This window comes from Bubalus bubalis, chromosome 1, assembly GCF_019923935.1.
Source record: "Bubalus bubalis isolate 160015118507 breed Murrah chromosome 1, NDDB_SH_1, whole genome shotgun sequence".
Lineage (NCBI taxonomy): Eukaryota > Metazoa > Chordata > Mammalia > Artiodactyla > Bovidae > Bubalus > Bubalus bubalis.
Window position 1 is genome coordinate 124,235,610 of NC_059157.1, and position 24,210 is coordinate 124,259,819.

The window sequence follows — 24,210 nt, forward strand, 5'->3', positions numbered from 1 at the left end:
AGCAAATCTGAGAGTCATTTTGAACCATATATATATATATATATGTCAGCTATTGGTGACAAATATGTTTATTTTTTATTTTTTTCCAAAGAAAATGTTTTTTTTCCATTAAAAAAAATTTTTTTTTTACTTTACAATATTGTATTGGTTTTGCCATACACAAATATGTTTAAAAAGCAAGAAATTTCAGCAATGACCACAATGTTTAGAGTTTGGAAATCAAATATGGTGGTACTTCCATCAAAATGGAGGTTTTGGGAGAAGACATAAGTGGAATTTTTGGACCCATTGAATGTGCAAGTGTTCCCTTTGGAAAGATTTTCTATGGATAAATGGCACAACAGTTGTCAAAGAAAGACATAGCACCAAGAGTCATAACCAGTCCGAGTCCCTCAAAGTTGACTCTGTGAGAGACGTGACTGGAGACAAGTCAAAAGGGAGAACGCTGAGTGGGCACCTAAACACTCTGGGACAGAGAAAAAGAAAAAGGCGATCTACGGGAGAAAAGGGACAGTTGCAGATCTAGCAGAGGAACCAAGGAGATTCTTTTTAATGAAAATGGAAGGAGGAAGCAAGGAGATTCAAATCTTCCAGAGTGTTCCTTGCCTGGTAGAAGTACAAAGAACTTCTCAGCAAATTAATAATCATTAGGGAATTTGGAGGGGGCTGGGTAGAGGGTGGCAGATGAATATGAGAGCCATTGCAATAGAGTTGACATGACTTACGTTCACGGTAGGAATGTAACTTAAATCTCGGAGAGACACATGGCAGAGGGGAGGGGAGAGAGCCTCATTTGTTAAACCTGTAAGTGTGGAAATACTTCTCTGCAGTAGTTGCCATGTCCCTAAACTTTCTTTTCCCACCAGAGTAACAGAAAAGAAATACTAACGTGACACTGTATGGCTTTCAGTAAGCTAAAAGAAAACGAAAACAACCCAACAGGCACATTTCAATGAACATGATGACTTGATAATAAAAATTACAAAGTTCCCTGAATGTGTGTTCCCTGAATGAAGAGTGAAATACTCTTCCAGTTGCTGTATCTTTTATTTAATTGCTTGATCATCTCTCAATAGAATATCTGAGTCCAAGCCAGTCAGGTCCCCTCCTCTGTTCTGACACAAACCTTCTCAGTGCACATTTCGGTGGAGTGAACCATGGCTTAGATCCTTACATCTCTGTTCAGGGCACAGTGTGCCGTTCTCTTTTCAGTATATGTTATACATCAAATATATCATTGAAGGACATTCTACTAGCCATTGCTCTAAATGTATAATTTCTCACAGAGTTAAAGCTCAAGGATGTTAAAATAATGTTAGGAAAAATAGATATTTTTAATTACTTACTGATTTAGAAAGTGTTATCAAATGAGTTGTTTTCATCTGACTTTCAAAAAGAAAAAAAAAAACAGAATATGAGAGACAGAGAATTATCATTACTAGTACTGTGAATGAAAAAAATTGAGATTTGGCTCTTAGAGATGATCTCCCCCAAATCCCAAATCATACATCATCTGGATCTGCCATCTACAGGTCAAAACAGTAGGTAGTCTTAGGATAGGCAGAGATTCCCTTAAGCACTACAGGGAATCAAACAACTATTGAGAAAGGAGGCGGTGTTTGAGCTCTTGCTCTGTCTCTTTAAAATATTTAAAATATATATTTTATATTATTTTTGGCAGATGATGCTGGGGGTGGAGTCTTATAAACCAAATCCTTTACCTCCAGTAAAGTTATTGTTGTTGTTAAGTCACTGAGTCATGTCCAACTCATTCAGATCCCATGGACTGTAGCCCACCAGGCTCTTCTATCCATGGGATTTCCCAGGCCAGAATACTGGAGTGGGTTGCCATTTCCTTCTCCAGGGGATCTTCCTGACCCAGGGATCAAACCATGTCTCCTGCATTAGCAGGCAGATTCTTTATCAATGGACCACCTGGGAAGTCCTTAGATTTCTTACAAAGTGAAACCTGTCTTTCTTGTGTCACCCTCACCACTTATTTTTTTAAAAAACTACCACAGAAACATTGTTTATACCAGGTACTGCCAATTTTACTTTTTTCTACAGTAATACAAATTGACATCTTTCCTGAAGTTTATTGGCAAAATAAATATAAGAACAATCAAAAAACTTGGAAAGTATTCCATTTTAAAAGTCTACAAGCAGCTTTCCTATATTTTAATGTCAAAGTATGATCTTCAATCTGTAAAGATACAGTTTTAAAAAGTTGAAGACAATACTGCAAGAGAAGATTCTACAAATGAACTCAAAAGAACACAGGTTAACAATTAATGTTCTAAGAGGAACATGACAATTTGTGTTCTGTGTCCTTCATTGAAAAACAATATAAAGGCAGAGTAACAAGAAAGCAGTGATGCCAAAAAAGAAAGAAATGGACTGGCATGATTCAGAAGAAGGTAGGGTCACATCCCTGCCCAAGACACTTAATACCTTGGAAACCTGAAATACTACTTAATTCTCTGAGCCTCAGTCCCTTTCCTGGCACAAGGCAGACAATCATCCCTCCCCTTCCTCTTTGTAAGTTATTTTAAAGGTTCAAGTTAGATAAATTATATGAAAGTCCTTCATTAGAAATAAAACTCAATGTCAATTTTGGAATTTATCAAATTTACAGAGTAAGAGCCTTGGACAGGTCAAACTCACAGAAGTCAATGAAAAAATAATGATAATTATAACTTAACCCCTTAAGGATTCATGTAAGTATTGCATGCAATACCAAATTTTTAGTTTTAAATAGCTGACTTTTGAATCTCCAAATCAGCTATACACAGAAACTCTCCCTAAAAACATCAGCACTTCAAAAACAAAACATGAGTTAATGCCCTTGGCTTTTGGTTTTGGCATCCTCCATTCCCACTTTTACCCCTTCTTTCAGATCAAGTTGTTTTGTGCTCATGTTGAATGGATTATGTAAATTACAAAGGAACTAAAGGGTTTGTGAGCCCAATAGGGCTTCCTTACCAAATCCATGGATAAGAAGTACATGGTACAATTGGTGAGGGGATTGTAAGGCAATATGCTAGGACGGAAGATGTACTTATTTCCACTAAAGAATTACAGTGAAAGCTATCTTGGTGGCCCCTGGCCACTGGCCATGAACACATACTGTTGGTGACTTTGGCTGCTTTTTGAGAATTTAAAATGATCTGCCTTCTCTCATTTGCTGGGAACTGATACTAAGCCAAGAGGCTTAAGAGTTCCCAAAATGCATTTTGTTTTTGTTTTTATCCTTTTAAAAATAAATCATTGCTTCCATGACACTTGTCATGAAATCTAAACAAGCTGCCTCAACCCTTTGAGCCTTAATGTTTTTGTATTTGTTAAATTATATGTTTGCTATTCTTACTTGTGAAGATCAAATTCAATAATATAAAGTATTTTGCAGTTTGTAAACAACTATGAAGTTATAAGAGCTAATATTTTCTTACTAAAGGGATGAATTTTAGAGTTATAAGAGATCTAAGGTTACTTAACACAGTCATTCGTTTTGAAGAAAGAGCCTGTGGGAGCATTTAGTAAAATGCCTTAAAATCCCCAAACACTTAAGAGCAAGTGATGGCATCATTAGTGAACCTTAGGGAGGTGTGGTACAAACCAAAGGACAGCAATAACTATGCCAGAACTCAGCACAGAGGCCAGTTAGCTCAGAACAGTCTAATAGTAACAATATCAATGGGAAATACTTACTAAGCCCTATGCTATGTCAGGCTCCTATGATATTCTCTATGTAAATTCACAAAAAGCCAAAGAGGTAAGCACAGCAATAACTTCTATTTTACAGATAAGCAAACCATGGCAAAAATGGTTTACCAGCATGACCATAGTCACATAGCCAGCGAGAGGGGAGTTAAGTCAGGTACTCTGGATCAGCACTCACAGTGTTCACCATCATACCATGTTTTCCCTGAAGCTTTACTTGGTCCAGATGATGCAGTCAGGGAGGGTTTTCCTGGCATCCTCAAAGGCAGCAGGGTGAGTTTGAGACAAATAGCAAAAGGTAGCAATATCTGATCTGACTTCAAACTGCCATGATAAAACGGGGTGAGGGTGTGGGGGAACCTCTTGGGAAAGGAAGTTTGGGGTACATGATGAAAGCCAGACAAAACAGCAGTGAAATCACTCGATGAGCTCATTCTTTCTAATAAAAGGTGCTTTGCCACAACCCCTGACACTTCTGGTGACATAGTCATTGGAAGGCATGAATGGGGAAATAGTGAGAGAGGAAACTGAGAACTCAAGCAGAGACCACCCCACAGAAGGGCTGTCCACAGCCTGTTGCTGCCCATATTGGATATATATGTACAACATGTAAAATCGGGGCTTTGCTACCTGCCAGTGGACCTTTAAAACTAATAAACAGCCTTGATGCTTGTTGTTCTCTCTTGGCATGTGTCTCTAAAGGAAACCCATTCCCTGTCCTGCCTCCCCTGATTACACACACAGGGACAACCGGTGCACAAACCCTATGGCCGCCCTGACATTTAAAGGACTATATGCTTCCAGTCTAGATAAAAGATAAAGTTTGAGTGGAAGCTAGATAGGTCTACCAGAACAGGAGATTCAGAGCCACTCCCAAGCACATTTTCTCCCTAAATTCAGGTGCAAGTAGCATTTATAATTTGAGAATACATCATCACCACAAAAATTAAAAATAAAGAAAGGATGCAAGCAATAAGAATTCTTCCATATGGTAGAACTATTGAAAAAGAATACCAATATGAAGAACAGAAAAAAATCCAAAACCATAAAATAGGAGTTCCATAAGGAAGAAAAAGGCAAATGAAAAAATTAAAACTCACTTTCCCAATATCACAAGAAAATCTCCCTTAGCTAAATAAGAATTTGACTCCTCATATCAGATTCAATGAATACTAAGTAGAACTACTAGGGTGAGGGTGAGGGAAGCTGTACCTAGAAATATTGAAGTAAAATTGTCGAATGCCACAAATAACAACTTACAGATCAAACAATAAAAGTTACTAAATTGGAAAAAGAAACAGACTTACATCAGATTTCTCATCTGCAACAATAAAGACTAAATGACACAAAGCAAAAATATAGAAATCTTTGTTGAACATTGAGGTACAGGAACTTGGAGCCTAGAATTCTACTTGAAGCCAAACATTTACTTATCTATGAAACTGAAAGAAAAAAGGCTTCAGAAAATTTATCGCTTATGCAGCTTTTCCAAAAAAAAAAAAGATAAAGTACAAGAAGAAGAAATTAAAAAAAAAAAGGATGATGAATTCAAGAAAAAAAAAGGAAAAAAGAAACAATGCAAATAACAAAAGCAATGCTGCTGCTGCTGCTAAGTCACTTCAGTCGTGTTCAACTCTGTGCGACCCCATAGACGGCAGCCCACCAGGCTCCCCCGTCCCTGGGATTTTCCAGGCAAGAGGACTGGAGTGGGGTGCCATTGCCTTCTCCGAACAAAAGCAATAGTCTATTAATAATGCAGTGGTACAATTTAATGTGAGAAATGATTCTCTTAAAAGAGGTGTTATAAAGTTTAAAATTTGAAATACATTCTCCAAACATCTAATAATAATTTAAATGAGACAGTGCTCAAACTTCTTACAGCCCCTATGTTGGGGGTGGGGCACATATGCATATCATAATTTTTCCTTGATAGAGAAACATGTTTGAAAACATTTAATCCATGTTAATGTTATTTGATTTATTTACATTACTAGAAGAAAAAATATGTTCTACTTTTTAGATGTAGAAAAAACAAATATATTTCAGCTTTGAAGGAATCACTAAGATTCTTGATGGGAAAGACAAAATGGGTTAAAAATCTCTACTGACTCAGAAAGAACCAACTGAAGTTTCACTTAATTTGGGCAAAGGAAATTTTCTGAAATATGCAAACATTGTAAATGACTCTCTATAAAGGCACTGAGGAGCTAAAGTAAATCTAACCTCATTGGTTATCTCAATATACAACAGAACTGACCGCAACCAGTTTCCCCGTAAAATTTTTCTTGTCCATTGATCAGCCAAGCTCTCACTGCTGAATGCACGCATGTGTCCTAGATTATTTCAAGGGAGCAGCAGCAGTGGAAATGGGGTTGCTAGGGGTAAATGAGTGTGTGTGTACACATACTCCACTATTGATCCCAGGGAAAGCGTTTACCTTTTTAAATAGAGTCTTCAAAAAAACAACGAAGAGAAACTATGGCATTCCATGAAAAGGGTCTAATTACTCGAGTGAAATACTGGAATACTCCCCATCGACTCTCATCTGCTACTTTCAAAGAAGTTTTTATAAGTCTAGACACCAAAAATATCTCTGTTTTCTCATCTGAATACCCAATCAGAGGATGATTCAGAGCGAAAGGAAAACAGAAAAACCTCTGACATTCGCTTCTAGAAAGTCACACCGATCTGAGCCTGAAGCATACCTCAAGAACCCACCAGCCCTGCTAAACATCCACTGACCTACATGTGTGGACCTTAAAAGAAGGAAGCAGTCCCAAATCAAGCTGCTGCTGCTGCTGCTGCTGTTGCCAGGGTCACAAACAATCCCACAAATCAACTAGGGCCCCTAGCTAACCCAAGGCCCAAAGGAACAAGACAAAGGGCCAGGAATAAATAAGCATCTTAGTCACTCCTCTGGTATCTTTCCATGGATCAAGATATCTTATATCCTCACTACACAGGAAGGATAAGCACCTCAGAGTGGATTAAAGCTTTTGCTGACCATTTTGGTTTTGCTCTGGCAATTCTGCATCTCTACTCTTAATTTTTATAGGTGGGATCTCCTTTTACTCCCAGACTCTTCCTTCCTCACCCAACTTCCAATCGGCAGAAGGGATGCCCTCTGTGGTAAGGTATGTCCAAATCATATAAAGCAAGTAAGGCCTGCTGCCTATTTCTGTGAACACATGAATGAACATGCCCCCAGCTGGGGGCCTGAGTTCTCTATGTCAACAAGTAAAATCCTGTCATTCCATACTTATGATCATGATAGTACTTGTCTAAGAGTCACAAGACACCCAGTTAGTGTGTGTGTGTGTGAGCGTGCGCGCTCAGTCATGCTCAACTCTTTGCAGTCCCATGGACTGTAGCCCACCAGGTTGCCCTGTCCATGGAATATCCTCAGCCAAGAATACTGGAGCAGGTTGCCATATGCTCCTCCATGAGATCTTTCCGATCCAGGGATCGAACTCGAGTCTCCTGAATTGGCAGATGGATTCCTTATCACTATGCCACCTGGAAAGTCCTCAGTGCCAGTTTATGATAAATGAAATATATAAAATTGGTAAGTGGCTAAATGACTACAATCCACTGCTGACCTTATACATTATGAGGTTTGAAATTATTTTCACAAGAGTCGGAATGAGTTGGCTTACAAACTTTTGGGCACTGACTTTAAGATAAGACCATAAAGCATTTCAGAAATTTCTTCAGAAACGGATTTATAGACGAAGAGTACAGACCTAGGATTACCAAGGAAGGTGGGAGGAGGGTGGGGAAGGAGGTATTCAGAGTTTGTGATTAGCAGATGCAAACGATTATATATAGAATGGATAAATAAAGCATTACTGTATAGCACAAGGAACTATATTCAATATTCTATGATAACCCATAATGGAAAATAATATGAAAAAAAGTCTATATATACACACACATATATAAATAACTGAATCACTTTGCTGTACAGAAGAAATTAACACAACATTATAGATCAACAATATGTCAATAAAATAAATTAAAAAAATAAAATTATTAAAAAAAAAAAAAAGAAGTTTCTCTTCTTCCTTCTCTTTTCAACAAACTCTGGGCATTTCCCACAAGTTCAGTGAACAGCTCACATGACAATGTTTTCACTCTCTCCTCAGAAAAGTGACCTCTTTCAGGAGTTTTATGGATCACCCTCTTGAGAGAGACACCACTTATTTCTTTCCTGGTCTGACAGTTCCTTTGAATGTGCATCATTTTCTAAGAGGGTAGGAAGAAAATTGGTGTGAGGAAATCATAAAGGAAGAAATTTCAGTTCAGTAACAGAAGACACTTTCAATACCTGGAGTAACAAGCAATGGACAAAACTGTTTTCTGAGCTGGAGGGGCTGGAGTTACCCTAGCAAAGGTAGCCATCCTGCCTGAATGAATGAAAAAGGCAATGGGAACTGGAAGGGTAAAACCCCCAGATAACAGGCACATAAAAGCAAGCCACAGTCTAGGTCACAGAGAGAGACAGGGTGAGGAGGTGTCAGCTGTCGTGAAGAAAAGCCAAGTAAAGACGTCATAAAAAGAGGAAGTTAAATATCAGGTATGCGTGCGTGCTTAGTCACGTCCGACTCTTTGCAACCCGATGGACTATAGCCTGCCACACTCATCTGCCCATGGAATTTTCCAGGCAAGAATACTGGAGTGGGTTGCCATTTCCTCCTCTAGGGGATATTCTAGACCCAAGGATCAAGCCCACATCTCTTGTGTCTCTTGCATTGGCAGGTGGATTCTTTACAACTATACCAGCTGGCAAGCCCCAGAAATGTCAGGCACCTGAACTCAAAGCCATCAGGTATCAGCAGGTAAGTCCCTGAGGAGCTAAAGGAAGTCTCCCACAAGGGCAATACGTTTTGTCTGATGGTATGCTAAACGCACCACTTGGCATCCAGCAACAGACCTGGTGATGTCAACCTTATATTTAAAATAATAACAAACACCTGCAATGATTTCAGAACATTCTTCAAAGTACTCTGAATTCTTGTTACTTTATTACCTAAAAATCCATTCCGCCATCTGAAAATTAAGATGCTAATTAACCATCAAAGTTCAGTTAAATTGAAATTGTTTCCAAGAATCCTTCCTGCATGTCTCTAGTCATAGTTAATTTATTTCCCCCACCCTGTACCACAAGATAAGACTTAGATTGTGCTTCTGATCAAAGCATGATGACTAAGTAATAATTTACCATGAAACATCTTAATTTAGAAGTTATGTATAAATGCATCTCCCAAGTTTGAATCAGAGGTTGTAACTCATTCATCCCTTAGCCATCAAAATTGCCTCAGCTGTAAGAGTTACCCATTGAGGGAAAAAAAAATTAGGAGATTCAAACAACAGAAAGGCACTCAAGTTATAATCTCTAATTCCCTTGCAAGTCTGAAATTCTATCACATATTCTCTTTTTAAAACTACTGTAGACAACACTCTACACCTGCCCATTGGATAGCTAAAATAGGAAGTAATTATCAACTGTGGCATCAAACCAAACAAAGCTAACAGTCCCAAGGGTGAGACTCAGGGCATTAGACCAATGATGCCAAGCCCTACGCCCTTGTGTCTATGTCTGACATATAGAAGGTATTCCATTTATCATGGATGAATGAAAAACAAACAAAGGAAGGAAGTGACTGCCAAATGGTCACCCAAGCCTTACAGGCACTGAGCTCCAACTGATTCTTACATAAAAAAGAAAATCTCTCACTGACTTTCCAAGATTCATCTTTTCCCATAAAATGAGAACTCTTAAAACAAGAATTCTTGACACTAAATATTCACCTTTTGCAAAGGGGAAAAAAAAATTACAGCCTTATATCAGAAATCTGGGGAGAAGAAAAATGCCAGTACCACCTCGTCTTTCCAAACAAAAGCATGTTACCCATTCTTCTTAACCTCAGATCCTTGAGAGGCCCAAAGCAAACTCATGTGCTCCATCAGTGGAAGGGCAGATCAGGAGACAAGATTTCTCAAAAGAGATCTGCCAGAAACTACAGGAACCACATCTTCTTGGATCTCAGTTTCCCCGTTTGCAAAGAGAGGGAAGTAATTTATTCACCAAGTACTTGAAAAGGCTGTATGTAATCAGATGCCTGGCGCCAGGGTTGGACCCAGTGATGTCTTAGGTCCCTTTCAGCTCTGAAAATCTTGTAATTCTTACAGTCACACTTAGTAAAGATACTTTTGGCTCTGACCTGAAAATTTGGCTGGAAACATAAACAGACTTCTACACAAAAACACACATTTACCAGCTATAATTTCGACTTGGCAACAGGAGTTTTCACTATTGGCCGAGAGAAAAAAGTGCAAAATTTTCTCTGGTGATTACATTACTCTAAGCTCCACTGTAGCTCAAGTATGAAGTTGGGGTAAATATGGCCAGAGTGGGGCCAAGCCTCTTATCACATCACACACCGCCACACAAGGAAAGGACACGCCTGCCTTCTTTTGAGCTTGCCGATTATCTTCCATATATTCAGGAACAACATGCCTCTCTCACCAGATCTGCCCTTTTCCACTTGACAAACTCTGTTTTATTTTTTATCCGTCTTCCTTCTGTCTTACAGAGAATATAAGCCAACATGGCAACAGGCTCTTTGTTTATTTCTTTCTTTTTCAAAAACAAAGTCACAGCTTGGATATAGTTAGCAGGATGAGATCCATATAGAAAAAGGCTTTTGTAATTTATGAAAGTCCCATGTTCAAATTTTTCTTAAAGAAACCCTTTGACAAACCTTATATTATTCCTGCCTTTGTTATTTTTATATTGTGATCATTATAACATCTGTACAATCATTATAATTTAGTACTTTCTAATCCATCTATATTTCATTCAATTATTAGAGACAGATATACAGTTATCTTATTTTTAATTAAGAGGAAAAGGGCCTTAGGGTGACCCACTCAAGATCATGGGACAAGAATAAGCTGCCCAACTAGTATCAAATACAAGTCTTCTGTCACAAAGTCAAGCAAACTTCAGAACTCAAGACTTTAAATGCTTACAAAACAGTTTCATAATTATTCAAGCAAGAATATAAACTAAATAAAGTGTTAAAGTGTTTAACTGTATAAGTAAAACAATATGCAAAGAATAGCTCTTAGTAATGTGTAAATTTCATAAGGGTAGAACCCTGTCTTTTTTTTGCTATAGAATTCCTAGTGTTATAAAGGTATGCACACAGCACCCAGAAATTTTTGTTGAATGAATGAATCACATCTACCTTTGTCTCCCCCAGAATGAGATTTAGGAGAAAGTCATATAATGAACTGAACTAGTTAAGCAGTTACTTTCTATGGCTTTTCCTCTTTACAATTTATTATGAGAAACCTTAAACATATACAAAGACAGAACAAATAATGAATTAAATCTCCCTGCACCCAACAATTGTCAATTCATAACTAATATTTTCTCACCTGTATTTGAACTCAGTAGCTCCCTATTCTTATGATTTGTCCTTTTTTTTTGGAGTATAGTTGATCTACACTGTTGTGTTAGTTTCAGTTGTACAGCATGTGCATCAGTATACATATAAATATATCTAGCATCCCAATAGTATTGTAGTGAATATGGCTAGCCATATACATATACAGTATACAAATACATATATTTTTAGAGTCTTTTGATTTTAAAATGCCAGGCACTATTCCATATCACTCACCAATCTTGCTGACATTTCTCTAAAAAATAAGTTTTTTCTTTTATACATCTGTAGTAACATCACCATCCCTAAAAATATGACATAAATACTATATGACATTATTATTTAGTTTTCCTTCCTGCGATAACTGGTGTTTAACTGCTTAAACAGTGGCACTTGGTCACCAGTAGCCCTATGTGATCACAGGCTGAGAACTGTTATTGTTGCTTCTGACTCCAAATCTGGGTCACTGTGCAGTGCTGGAGCATAATACTTCCAAACAGTCAATTCTCACTATATGCATTCCTGACCTCATTCAGAAGAGAAAACTCTAAGAATTGTTGCTGTTGCTTTTGCTAGAAAGATGTTGCTAACCAATTAGTACCCACAGTGACCAACAGAACCTTAAAATACCAGTCTTACTCATTTAGAAAGCAAATGTCAGTGGATACAGAACAAAGGCAATAAAAAAGCATGGTTGTGTGTCCCCAGGATAACAAGAAAAAGTGAAATTCTCAGATGGCGTTCCTAAAGAATGGCTTTCAGTTTTGAAATAAAATTAGTAGGCAAAAGGATTTCCAGGGCTTCAGTGTACAAGCCAGGAGAACTCTGAGAAGCTCGAGCTGGGCAGTTGGCATTAACGTGCCTTAGTGCTTTGTGAGATATCAAGCTCTTTATAGGCTCTGGATAAGTATTTATTTGCCACAGAAACAACCTCAGAATTCACGATTCCTAGCAGTACTTACAAACATGACTTCAACCACAGATCTTACCTGTCCCCTGAAAGCACCGTCATCAAGGGGCGGGGGAGGAGGGAAGTTTCCGGAGCCTGATGGAAGAGCACTGGAATCATCGAGAGGTGGAGGTGGGGGTGGAAGAAAATCACCTACAGAAAAGAAATACACATGAAGTTAACATGGGTGCAATGTTACAGAAGTCTTTTTACAAAACACAGACAGTCCGCAACTTATGATGGGTCCACCTGTAGGTACTTGACTTTGCCATGGTGCAAAAGCAACAGGCATTCAATAGAAAATGTACTTTGAATTTTGGTCTATTTGGGGCTAGGCATATGCAGTACAGTGCTGCTGGGATGCTAAGCAGGGCAGCAAACAGCTCCCAGTCAGCCAGGTGATGGCCAGGGTGAACAACCAGTACACTTAAGCCATTCTGTACCCTCATAACCATTGTGCTTTTCACTTTCAGTACAGTGTCCAGTAAATGACCTAACATACTCAACATTTTATTATAAAATAGGCTTTGTGTTAAATGATTTTGTCCAATCATAGGCTAAATGTAAGTGTTCTGGGCATGCTGAAGGTAGGTGAGGCTAAGCTATGATGTTTGTTTGGTAGGTTAGATGCATTAAATGCATGTTCCACTTAACAATATTTCCAATTTACAGTGGGCTTTTCAGGATGTAATTTCATCATAATTAGAGGAAGATTTGTATTAGCTGGTATCTGACTGCTTTGTAATTGGCTTTGACACATAATTTTTTGTCCTACATAGCAATTATTCCCTATCTTACTTCTCAGTTTAATCAGCAGCCTTAACTTTCAGAAGAATGATGACCAGATGTAACACATAGAAGTGATGTAAAGCTAGAGCAGAAGGATCAAGTACATTCAGCCAGGACAGGCAAGGTGCTTGGGGTGGTGAAATACTGAAGTGCATGAGATGTGTTGTTTGTTCTCAATACATTTTCAGTCAATTAGAGGAGGAAAAAAATGTATAAATAGGTAAGATAATACAAGATGAAATTTATTAATAATCTACAGGCAAACTCTTCTGGAATTTAAGATAAAGGAAAGTGTGGTTGGAGGAACAAGGAAGCTATACTGGCCAGATGGCTCAGTAGTAAAGAATCCACTTGCCAATGCAGGAGATGAAGGAGACATGGGTTCAATCCCTGGGTTGGAAATAACCCTTGGAGCAGGAAATGGCAACCCACTCCAGAATTCTTGCCTGGAAAATCCCATGGATAGAGGAGTCTAGAGGGCTATAATCCATGGGAACGCAAAAGAGTCAGTCACAACTGAGGCTCACACACACATGCACACACAAAAGGGACTTCCCTGGCAGTCCAATGATTAAGACTCTGCACTTCCAATGCAGGAGGCACAAGTACAAGTCCTCGTCCTAGAATTAAGATCTAACATGCCACATGGCACAAAATATATATATATATATATATATATAGTCAATGAACATTATGATGTACAGCATAAGTTCATGCTAGGCAGAAAGAAAGGAAAATAAAAGTATAAAGGTTATAAAAAATTAGGGCCTAGAAAATAAAGAGCAAATTATAATATAGTATAAAGATAGGAATGTAAATAACATTGTGCTGTGCTGCACTTAGTCACTCTGTTGTGTCCAACTCTTTGTTACCCCATGGACTGTAACCCATCAAGCTCCTCTGTCCATGGGGATTCTCCAGAGAAAAATACTGGAGTGGATTGCTATGCTCTCCTCCAGGGGATTTTCCCAACCCAGGGATCAAACCCAGGTCTCCTGCATTGTAGGCAGATCTTTTAACATCTGAGCCACCAGGGAAGTTCAAGAATATTGGAGTGGGTAGCTTATCCCTTCTCCATTGGATCTTCCAAACCTAGGAATTGAACCAGGGTCTCCTGCATTGCAGGTGGATTCTTTACCAGCTAAGCCATCAGGGAACCCTGTAAATAACAGAATTAAGTCATAAAATTTGGAGCAGTATTAAAATAAGCTTTTAAGTGTGTTCCACATCTGACTAAGAGTGAATTTTATCATGCATGCAGTAAGGATCCATTAAGGATTTCTGAGAAGGAAACACTTCTAAGAATGTAATTTACTAAAGAGTATTCTTGGCATCCGGTCCCATCACTTCATGGGAAATAGATGGGGAAACAGTGGAAACAGTGTCAGACTTTATTTTGCGGGGCTCCAAAATCACTGCAGATGGTGACTGCAGCCATGAAATTAAAAGACACTTACTCCTTGGAAGGAAAGTTATGACCAACCTACATAGCATATTCAAAAGCAGAGACATAACTTTGCCAACAAAGGTCCATCTAGTCAAGGCTATGGTTTTTCCCGTGGTCATGTATGGATGTGAGAGTTGGACTGTGAAGAAGGCTGAGTGCCGAAGAATTGATGCTTTTGAACTATGGTGTTGGAGAAGACTCTTGAGAGTCCCTTGGACTGCAAGGAGATCCAACCAGTCCATTCTAAAGAAGATCAGCCCTGGGATTTCTTTGGAAGGAATGATGCTAAAGCTGAAACTCCAGTACTTTGGCCACCTCATGCGAAGAGTTGACTCATTGGAAAAGACTCTGATGCTGGGAGGGATTGGGGGCAGGAGGAGAAGGGGACGACAGAGGATGAGATGGCTGGATGGCATCACTGACTCGATGGACGTGAGTCTGAGTGAACTCCGGGAGTTGGTGATGGACAGGGAGGCTTGGCGTGCTGCGATTCAGGGGGTCACAAAGAGTCGGACACGACTGAGCAACTGAACTGAACTGAACTGAATCTTAAAGTGTGTGCAGGACAGATTGGGAGAAACTGCAATAAGAAACATCGAATTTGGAGATCTACATACTATCCAGGCTTTAGGATACTAGGAAATCCAACATCGCTATGGGTGAATGGTAAAAAATCTTTTTAAATACTTTTTGCAAGAAATTATATTAAAAAAAGAAAACTTTCATTTTCTAAAAAAAATTTATTTATATGTCGTTTCCCTTATAAAAATGACCTTTTTGAATGTTGGGGAACTGTCTCTCCTCAATGGATAAACAGCTTTTCCTTGCATTTCAGCTGTTCAACACTCAGTGATAGATGATAGTCCCTAGCACTCAATGAGTCACTGTTGGATAGTACTAGAACATCACAACTTAGGTCTTTAGAAAAAGAAAAATCTATATCTCACAGTGGAAGGAGGGTGACATGGACTGGTTGTCCGGATACACCTTTGAGATTGTTCACTTGAGCTCCATCTGTCTTATAAATAATAGTCTTACATAGAAAACAGATTTGCAGTTGCCAAGAGGGAGGGGGAGGTGGGAGAGAGAGGGGCTGGGAGTTTAGGACTGGCAGATGCAAACTGTTATATATGGAATGGATAGTAATCAAGGCCCTACTGTAGAGCACAGGGAACTATATTCAATATCCTGTGATAAACCACAATGGAAAAGAATATGAAAAAGAAGGCACATATGTGCATACCTGAATCACTGTGCTATACTGCAGAAACGAACACGCTGTAAATCAACTACGCTTCAATGAAATAATTTTCTAAAAAGTAACAGTCTTAGAGTTGGAAGAGTAGCTAACAGCTGTCAAGTCTATCTACCACCATATTCAGGCAACCAAGATGTCAAACACACTGTCTTTAGAGTACTCTGATTTGGGGGCTCTCACTCTGCACCAGGCACTGTGCTAAGATTTTCCTAAGCTACCTCTTATTTCCAAAACAACTGTCTAAGTTGATGACTTGGAGACTTTAGAGCTCACTAGTATCTCTGGAAGGTCTGGTTAAAACACAGATTGCTGGGTTCCACCCCTGGAAATTCTGACTCAGTAGATCTGGGTCAGGATCTGATAATTTGCATTCTTAATAAATGCCCAAGTGATGGTAGCCCTACTAGTCCTGGGACCACACTTGGAGAACTACTGCATTAAACAAAGTGTCAAATCATCTCTCCTTAGACCCTACAGAAGTAAGTTCAATGGCAGGTCTTATAGAAGCATCTGTACTTCTCTTAACTGCCTGAGTGTACACATCTGGAGATATAATTTGTCTACATCCTTATTAAAATTATGTGTCTCAAAAACCTTTATTAACCCCATCCAATAGTTCTATATTTGGCTAGATACTAGAATCACCTAGGAGTCTTACCTTAAAATGCTAATGCCCAAACTCTATCTCATACCAATGCACTCAGGATCTCGGGGAAGGGGAATGGAAATGGGAAGGAGGGGTCAGATACCCATATTCCTTTAAAACCCAGATAATTCTAATATGTAGTCAGGACTGAGAAAGAAACTCTTTGGCCTTCATGTGGCCAGAAAGTGCCCTAAAAGAAATATTTAACACCTGTCAAGTAAAAAGAATTATCACCAAGATACCTTCCACCATTAAAAAATCATCACATATAAGACTAAAGCCCAGAGTAAAGTTTTGAGTGATCAGTAAAGAAGTCCAAGTTGATGGAGACCTGATGACCAAATTCTATTTCACAGCTTAATTTTCAGATTCAGTGTTTTATCTGGACCTATATCCTCTTCATACTCAATTTAAAAGAGGATTTCTGCGCACCTTATTTCTGTCAGAGGAATTAAATATAGTGAGGCACAGGTTGATGAGATTCTGGGAGAGTGAAAAGGAACCAAAAAAGAAAATAGAATTTGTTTGTGTAAAGAATTATCTTGTAAACAACATAAATCCAGACCATGTATTCCAGGAAAGATTAGGCAGACTGTTAAAGCCATAGTGATAACCTCATAATAATTTTCTTCTTATTTTGATGAGTTATTAAGTTAGATCAAAATTTTCCATTTTTCAAGCTCAATTATCGGAGCTTCCCATTATGTTCTTTAAAGTGGAGCTCACAGTTTTAAAGGATGTGTTTGTCAGTGTTTAGTTGCTAAGTTGTCCGATTGTTTTGCAATCCCGTGGACTGTAGACTGCCATGCTTCTCTGTCCATGGGATTTCTCAGGCAAGAATACTGGATTGGGTTGCCATTTCCTCCTCCAGGGGATCTTCTGGACCTAGGGATCAAACCTGCATCTCCCGTGGATCCTACATCGGCAGATTCTTTGCCACTAAGCTACCAAAAGGATATGGAGGAATGGAGAAATGTGTAGAAAACAGATATACACATGAAAAAGGGATAGAAAAGGGATCCTTTGAAGGGAAGCATAACTAGTTAAGATAGCTGGAATGAAAAACTCCTAGTAACTATTTTATTTTATTTTTTTTTATTTTATTTTATTTTTAAACTTTACATAATTGTATTAGTTTTGCCAAACATCAAAATGAATCCGCCACAGGTATACATGTGTTCCCCAGTCTGAACCCTCCTCCTTCCTCCCTCCCCATACCATCCCTCTGGGTCGTCCCAGTGCACCAGCCCCAAGCATCCAGTATCGTGCATCGAACTATTTTAAAACAGACTTAGAACTCATGCGTATTCTGACTTAAAGTTCACTCACCATTTTAACAGGTAAGTCAACAAAAGGAAACTCCTCTAAATTGCAGTAAGAATAATTTCAGCTTAAGAGAAAAGACACAATATCCATGTATAAGGAAGATGGCAAATGAACAGAAACAAATATGTGTATACAAATGTAGGGGGATCCTTTCCTTTCCAGTAGATTTCTTCAAACAAAGAAAGAGCATTTGTCTGACATGCTTGGGGCCAGAGGTGGTAGAGGTGGTGGTGACCCTCTTAGAGAAAAGCAGCTGGACAGAACCCGCTGCAAGCACCTTCCAACCAGCAATACTAAGCTGTCCACCTTCACATCAATGCATCCCCTGTCCTCTGGGCTTGCTGGGGAAATTCAAGTGTGCTCCCAGACTCTGTGAATTACAGGGGCATTGAATAAATCAAACAGGCAAGTCAAAAGGGAAAAAAAGGACACACATTAGGCAAATGGAAAATGCATGGTACATAAAACCTAAGAAAGAAACATGTGGTTTTATAAGAAGTAGAGTAGTCATAGACACATTTCTATAAACCCTGGTCCCCTCCTTACCCTTTTCCTCACCATCCAAAGCCTACCCAGCCTGCAAAATACATCATCCCTCAGTTACCAGATAAAATGGTTTAGTGAAATACACAGCTGGAAATGGATCCTCAGAATTCCTTGGAGAGAAGCAAGGGAAGATCTAGTTTAAAATGTTCCACGTCATCCCCACTCATTCAGCTAATATTCAGAGGGTTTTTACTTTGTGCTAGACGCAGCACCACGAGGCAGTTAAAGGGTGACTGTGGCGTGCAAAACATTGTATCCCTGATTCCCAAACAGTACTTCATGCCCGTTACATCAGAGAACAGCCTGTTGTGAATACCATTAACTTGAAAAGAGTGAGGAAAAACTCCCAGAAAGCCAGCTCTGTTTATTTTCTCAGGCGACCCTTTCTAGGCGTAAGAAAGGCAGTGGCACTGAGAGCCAGATGTGGCTCCTTCGTAGTAGCTGAGTCTCACCCACTGTAGTTACTCTAGTAACATGGCTCAGGCATGTGTAAACAAAATTTGCTTAGCCCTTGGTAATACAAAGTGCCCCATTAGGGGAGAAACGAACAAGAATGTACCAACAAAGAAGATGGTACATTGCTGGTTATATGTGATCATAGTGCAAAAACACAAGGGAGTAATTAAACTCAGATCGTCAATAAAGTCTCAATTAATTTACTATGGTTAACAACAACAACAAAAGCAAGCATCATTCTCTTTCTTCGTGATCCAAATATCCATGTAAACCTACATATACACACACACCTACAGGTTCAGATAACAGCCCCTTTGTGCCTCTTATACATACATATACACACACACCTACAGGTTCAGATAACAGCCCCTTTGTGCCTCTTATACATTCTATCAAAATATCTATAATACTTGATTGCATTTGTGTTTATGGCCATTATCTCCCAGTTAGAACTGAAACTTCTAAAAAAACAAAGCCCTCTCATAATGTATCTTTATATCCTCACCACCTGGCGTAAGTTTAGGGCCATATTATCCATCAGTAAACACAGGTTGAAAAACTAAATAAATAAAAAGTCATTTTAATCACTCAATTGATGTTTAAAAACAAAATGACCTGATATCTTAGATGCTTTTCAAACATCAATGTTCACATCACAAGAAAGATCTAGTTAAAATGTAGGCTTTGCCTCAGCAGGTCTACGGTGAGGCTTGAGATTCTGCATTTCTAACATGCTCCCAAGAGATGCTGATGTAGACTCATGGACCACACGTGGAGGAGCATGGCTCTAGGGTTCTTCCAGCTGGCAGATGTTGGCTCCCTAACTTTCTTAAATGGAGACTTTCTGGTTGTTTAAGGAAAACCTAACTTTAAGGGAAGTAGAACTACTTAGGAGCTCCTCAAATTCAGAATTTAAATTATGAGTACATAAGAGATTGGGCTGGAACACAAGCACAGAGAATAAAAATAACTATGTTGACCAAATAATAAACTTCAAGTAAAGACAGTTCTCTTTTCCATTAATAGTAACTAATAGAGAAAGGAAATTATGTTCCAAAGAAAATAGCAAGGCTTAAAATGCACACTCCAGTGCTAACCTTTACTTTGTAAAAGGTAATATACTACCATCTCAGGTTCAGTTTTCCTCACCTATTAAGTGAAGAAAACATTTAATAACATCTACTTCACAGTGTCACTCTACAGATCAAAGCAGTTAAAACCGAGATTCTGAACTATTTTTGACTACAACCCAGAGTAAAGAAATAACCTTTGATGTGATGATGCAAAACTCCTATCTGGAGATATATAAATAAGTACATACATATCTGAAACAATGGTTTCATGAAATCATGCCTATTGCATGTAAGGCACATTGACATTTTCTGTTTATTTATTTCAAAAATGTGGTTTATAACCCACTAAAGCATGACTGTGACCCATGAAAGGGCCTCAACTCACAGTTTGGGCATTGCTCATATGAGATGGCTGGATGGCATCACCGACTCGGTGGAAGTGAGTTTGAGTGAACTCCGGGAGATGGTGATGGACAGGGAGGCCCGGCTGCTGCAATTCACTGGGTCGCAAAGAGTCAGATACGACTGAGCAACTGAACTGAACCGAACTGAAGCTAAACTGCATATAAGTGACATGTACAATGTGTATGTGATAGTGGTGACTTGTACATTTACACACGATAGATGACACTTCCATTTTCTTTTTACTTATACACAAAAGAGCAGCTGAGTCTAAACTTGCCCCCTCACTAGAGGAGACCAAGTCTGAGAAGATAAAGCTTTCCGAGCAAGGTTGAGTAAAGAGAACAAGTGAGAAGATAAAATAAATGTGACAGGAGTGAAAAGTCTCTGTGAGGTGACTGAGTTATGTCACAGCTGTATCTCCTCATAAATAACAGGCGATTTATTAGGAAACCAAGCAGTTGAAGAATTTACTTACAATTTTACCCTCAAATCCATCTTCAATTTGCATGTAAACATGTACTACCAAGAAAACTCTACCAGAAAGCACACTGAATAAAATATTTTAAAAATCAAGTATTAAGGTCTAGGACAGCAAACCTTTATTGTGTGATAATTTATATAATATATATACAGATTTGCCTATTTTATCATGGAGAATCTTTTAAGTAGATTCCCAAGAAATTGTTAGCAGCAAGTTGTCTCTAAGATGCTCAATTTTGTAACTGGGGAACAAGTGTGCAAGAAAAACTCATTTTTCATTATACAAATTTTTAACCTGTTGTCCTACCCACTTATTTTAAAATAACACATACACACAATTCAGAAAAGAACTGTCTGTACCTGGAAATGTGCCACCTGCAAATGTGGAGCTGCATAAGTTTTTAAAAACCACCAGGAAATATTGGGCTATGTACGGCAGAGATCAAGAAACCGCTGAGGGTCCGATTTAAGGCATCACTTCTCAGTCTTCTCAATCTATTCACTACCCATTGGTTCTAATTGAAAATATGAAAGAAAGAGCCCTGATTTACTCAATGTGTGGTTCCTACTAGAGATAGGCTAAATCTTTGGCTTATTCCCAGAGCCACAGCCTAAGCACCATCTCAGTGTGAGCACAGATCTCTGTCGTTGATTAAGCATTCATGGAGCTACTAATAAAGCAGTTCCTGAATTTCCATTTTGTTCTTGTTCCTTAAGTGTGCAGCCCCTTTGAGAACTCACTGGCAGAAGTGATAATTATCAGGGCAAGGCTGGGCATCCCTGGTTCCCTGTCCTCATTGTCATCAAAATAGCAACAACACCGCCCCCCTTAAATGACACATCTTCATCTGTAAATGAGACGATATGTGACTTCAACCAAGTAGCCTCAGTTCTCTAGTTCTCAAATCAGACAGTTTGGGAGTTCAGGCTTTTATTATATATAATTATACATTAGGAGAGTACCCTTTCTACTTTTCCTCTATTTTTACTATCTGCTCCTTAACTTACAAAAGCAAATTGTTGATTCTGATAGTACTTAATTTTCTAAGTCATATAATTTAAATGAAAGGACTAAGATTAAAAAGAGCAATGAAACACAATATTGGTATAAGAGAGTATAAGAAATTCAGCACTTGTGTATGCTACTTATACATAAATAAGAGTATTAGAGAAAAAACTTTCTCAAAAAAATTTGGCAACAGGTATCAAAAAGCCTTACAAATATTCATACACTTTGATGTAGTAATACCAATTATAATAAATTATCCTACTAAAGAAATGACTGAAGGATATACAGGGAAGCATGTTAAAGAAACTTACCCACAATGAAATATGATGGAAATGATCAGACTATTCATCGATAAAGTATGGGTTTAAAAAATCAGCTGCAATCACACACTGGAAAATGGTGTGGCCATCAAAAATAATGATGTTGATCTAGATCTAACATTTATTTAGTCATTGATGGGTGCCTTCTATGTGCCAGACATTACTTTAGACACCAGAAGGAAATCGCAAACAAACAAATAAGTCAAACAAACACAAAGAGCTGCACTCGTGGACTTTATACACTATCAGAAGACCTCTTAAAAATATATTACATAAAACCTACTTAGTATCAAATCTTGATAAGTACTTTATAGATATATAGGGCAAGCAAGGGTAAAGGGAATGCTAGGGTGATGATGGAAAGCCACAGTTTTAAAGAGAATAATTGGAAAATGCTTCATGGAGGTGATATTTGAACAATGACTTAAATCTAGTGAACGTGTGAGTCATGGAGTATCTAGAAAAGAACATGAATACGTGTTTCTGATATATTACCTTGTGAGGAAAAAAGTGGGCTACTGAATAGGGTTTATAATATGGCATTATTTCTGTATAAACAATCTGTATATGCTAACAATTGTCTATAACTCATGGGATGACAAGTGATATTTTTTAATGCCTTTTCCTTTTGGTTTGTTATACAATAAATGTGAATTATAGGCATGCATTTTTAAAAAATCAAAAGGAAGATACTTTGAGATGAATTGCAGAATCTACTTAAGCCAGTGTTTAATTTTAATGCATCACTATATTTACCCAAGCCAAAATGTAATGTCTCCGTCATCCTTCTAAATAACTTAGCTTGAAATGCTCTTTGAGATTCTCAAATTAAAAGCAGGAAGAATCATTATCCTAAAGTAAATGAAGTCTCCCTTATTTTCAAATGGACAGTTTCACTCTACATCTAGCTAAAACAGAATCCTTAGGTCTTCACTGAGTTCAACAGGCCTCATGCTTGACCACAAATAAATACTCTGTAAAAAGGTGAAACACCTTAGTGCCTCATATCTAAGTACGCTGCGTTTCTCTATGACATAGTGGTTTCCAATTGTCAAAAAACAAATTCACTTTCTTAGTCAAAAAACACGGAATGATTTTCAAATAATATGAAATTAGGAGGACTCTCTGGTTCTGCAAATGGACTAAAACCAAACAGAATTTTTGAATCCACCAAGTGTCAATTGTCTTACAAAAAGACAGTAATTTCCACCAAAACAACAGACCACACCATATACTTTTGGTTTCCAAAGATGGGCACTCAAAATAAACAGGGCAATGATTTAAGCTTAGGCATCAATCTTCTACCCACTACTGAGGTCCCTGCAGCCCCCTATAACAAAAAGTGAAATTCTTTCAGATAAAAATGAAATAAAAATTAAAAATTCATGTTGTGGGCACAGAATGAGACAACAGTCAAGAGAAGAGAAAAATCTTAACCACTGAAAAAAGAAGCTGGCAAACAAATATCAATGTGCTGAGAGACTATTCCAAAAATACCCTTATCCTTAGAGATGGGACATGGCCCTGTGGCGGCCATTGAGGCCAAACGCTTCCCTTCTCTCCAAAGATGGTGATGGAGTTGGAGGGAGTATGGTTTCAAATAAAAACACTTTAAATAGCTCATTTAAAGCTACTTCACCACTGCTATATCTGGATAGACTGACACATCCTTACTCCCAATGACAACATACTGCTTCTTCTTGATTCAGCCCTTTTGTAGCACATACTCTGCTCTCCATTATTTAACTGCATACCTACTGGTATCTCCTACAAGACTAAAAGCATCTTGAGGGCAGGCTCTCTGTTTTAGAGAACATACAGAGAACATAAGGAGAGCAAATGCATCAATCCTAAAGGAAATCAACCCTGAATATTCATTGAAAGCACTGGTGCTAAAGCTGAAGCTCCAATACTTTGGCCACCTGATGTGAAGAGTCAACTCACTGGAAAAGATGCTGATGCTGGGAAAAATTGAGGGCAAGAGAAGGGGATGACAGAGGATGAGATGGGTTGGATGGCATCATTGACTCAATGGACAGGAGTCTGAGCAAACTCCAGGAGACAGTGAAGGACAAGGAAGCCGGGCATGCTGCAGTTCAGGGAGTCGCAAAGAGTCGGACACAACTTAGTGACTGAACAAAATGAACAGAGCACACAATAGATGCCTGATAAATAATAGTATCACTATTGTAAATAACTATTATAAATCTATATTATATTAAACTGAATTGAACTCTGAAAGAATGAACATAGATATTTCTACCATAGACCATGTTGTCCCTTTCCAGTTAGTGATGCAAGGGCAATGCACTATAATATTGTTGGTTCTGCG

At 38.4% G+C, this 24,210-nt stretch overlaps 1 protein-coding gene across 14 annotated transcripts in view; it reads right to left on the reverse strand.

The window, feature by feature from the left end:
• LOC102391153 (LIM domain containing preferred translocation partner in lipoma) overlaps nucleotides 1-24,210 on the reverse strand; it is a 756,640-nt gene that overhangs the window by 424,920 nt on the left and 307,510 nt on the right. For all 14 annotated transcript variants that reach the window (XM_044937795.2, XM_044937970.2, XM_006068958.4 and 11 more), the window contains one exon: nucleotides 12,164-12,276. In XM_044937795.2, the coding sequence (XP_044793730.1) occupies nucleotides 12,164-12,276 (113 nt within the window). The remainder of the gene's footprint in view (nucleotides 1-12,163; nucleotides 12,277-24,210) is intronic.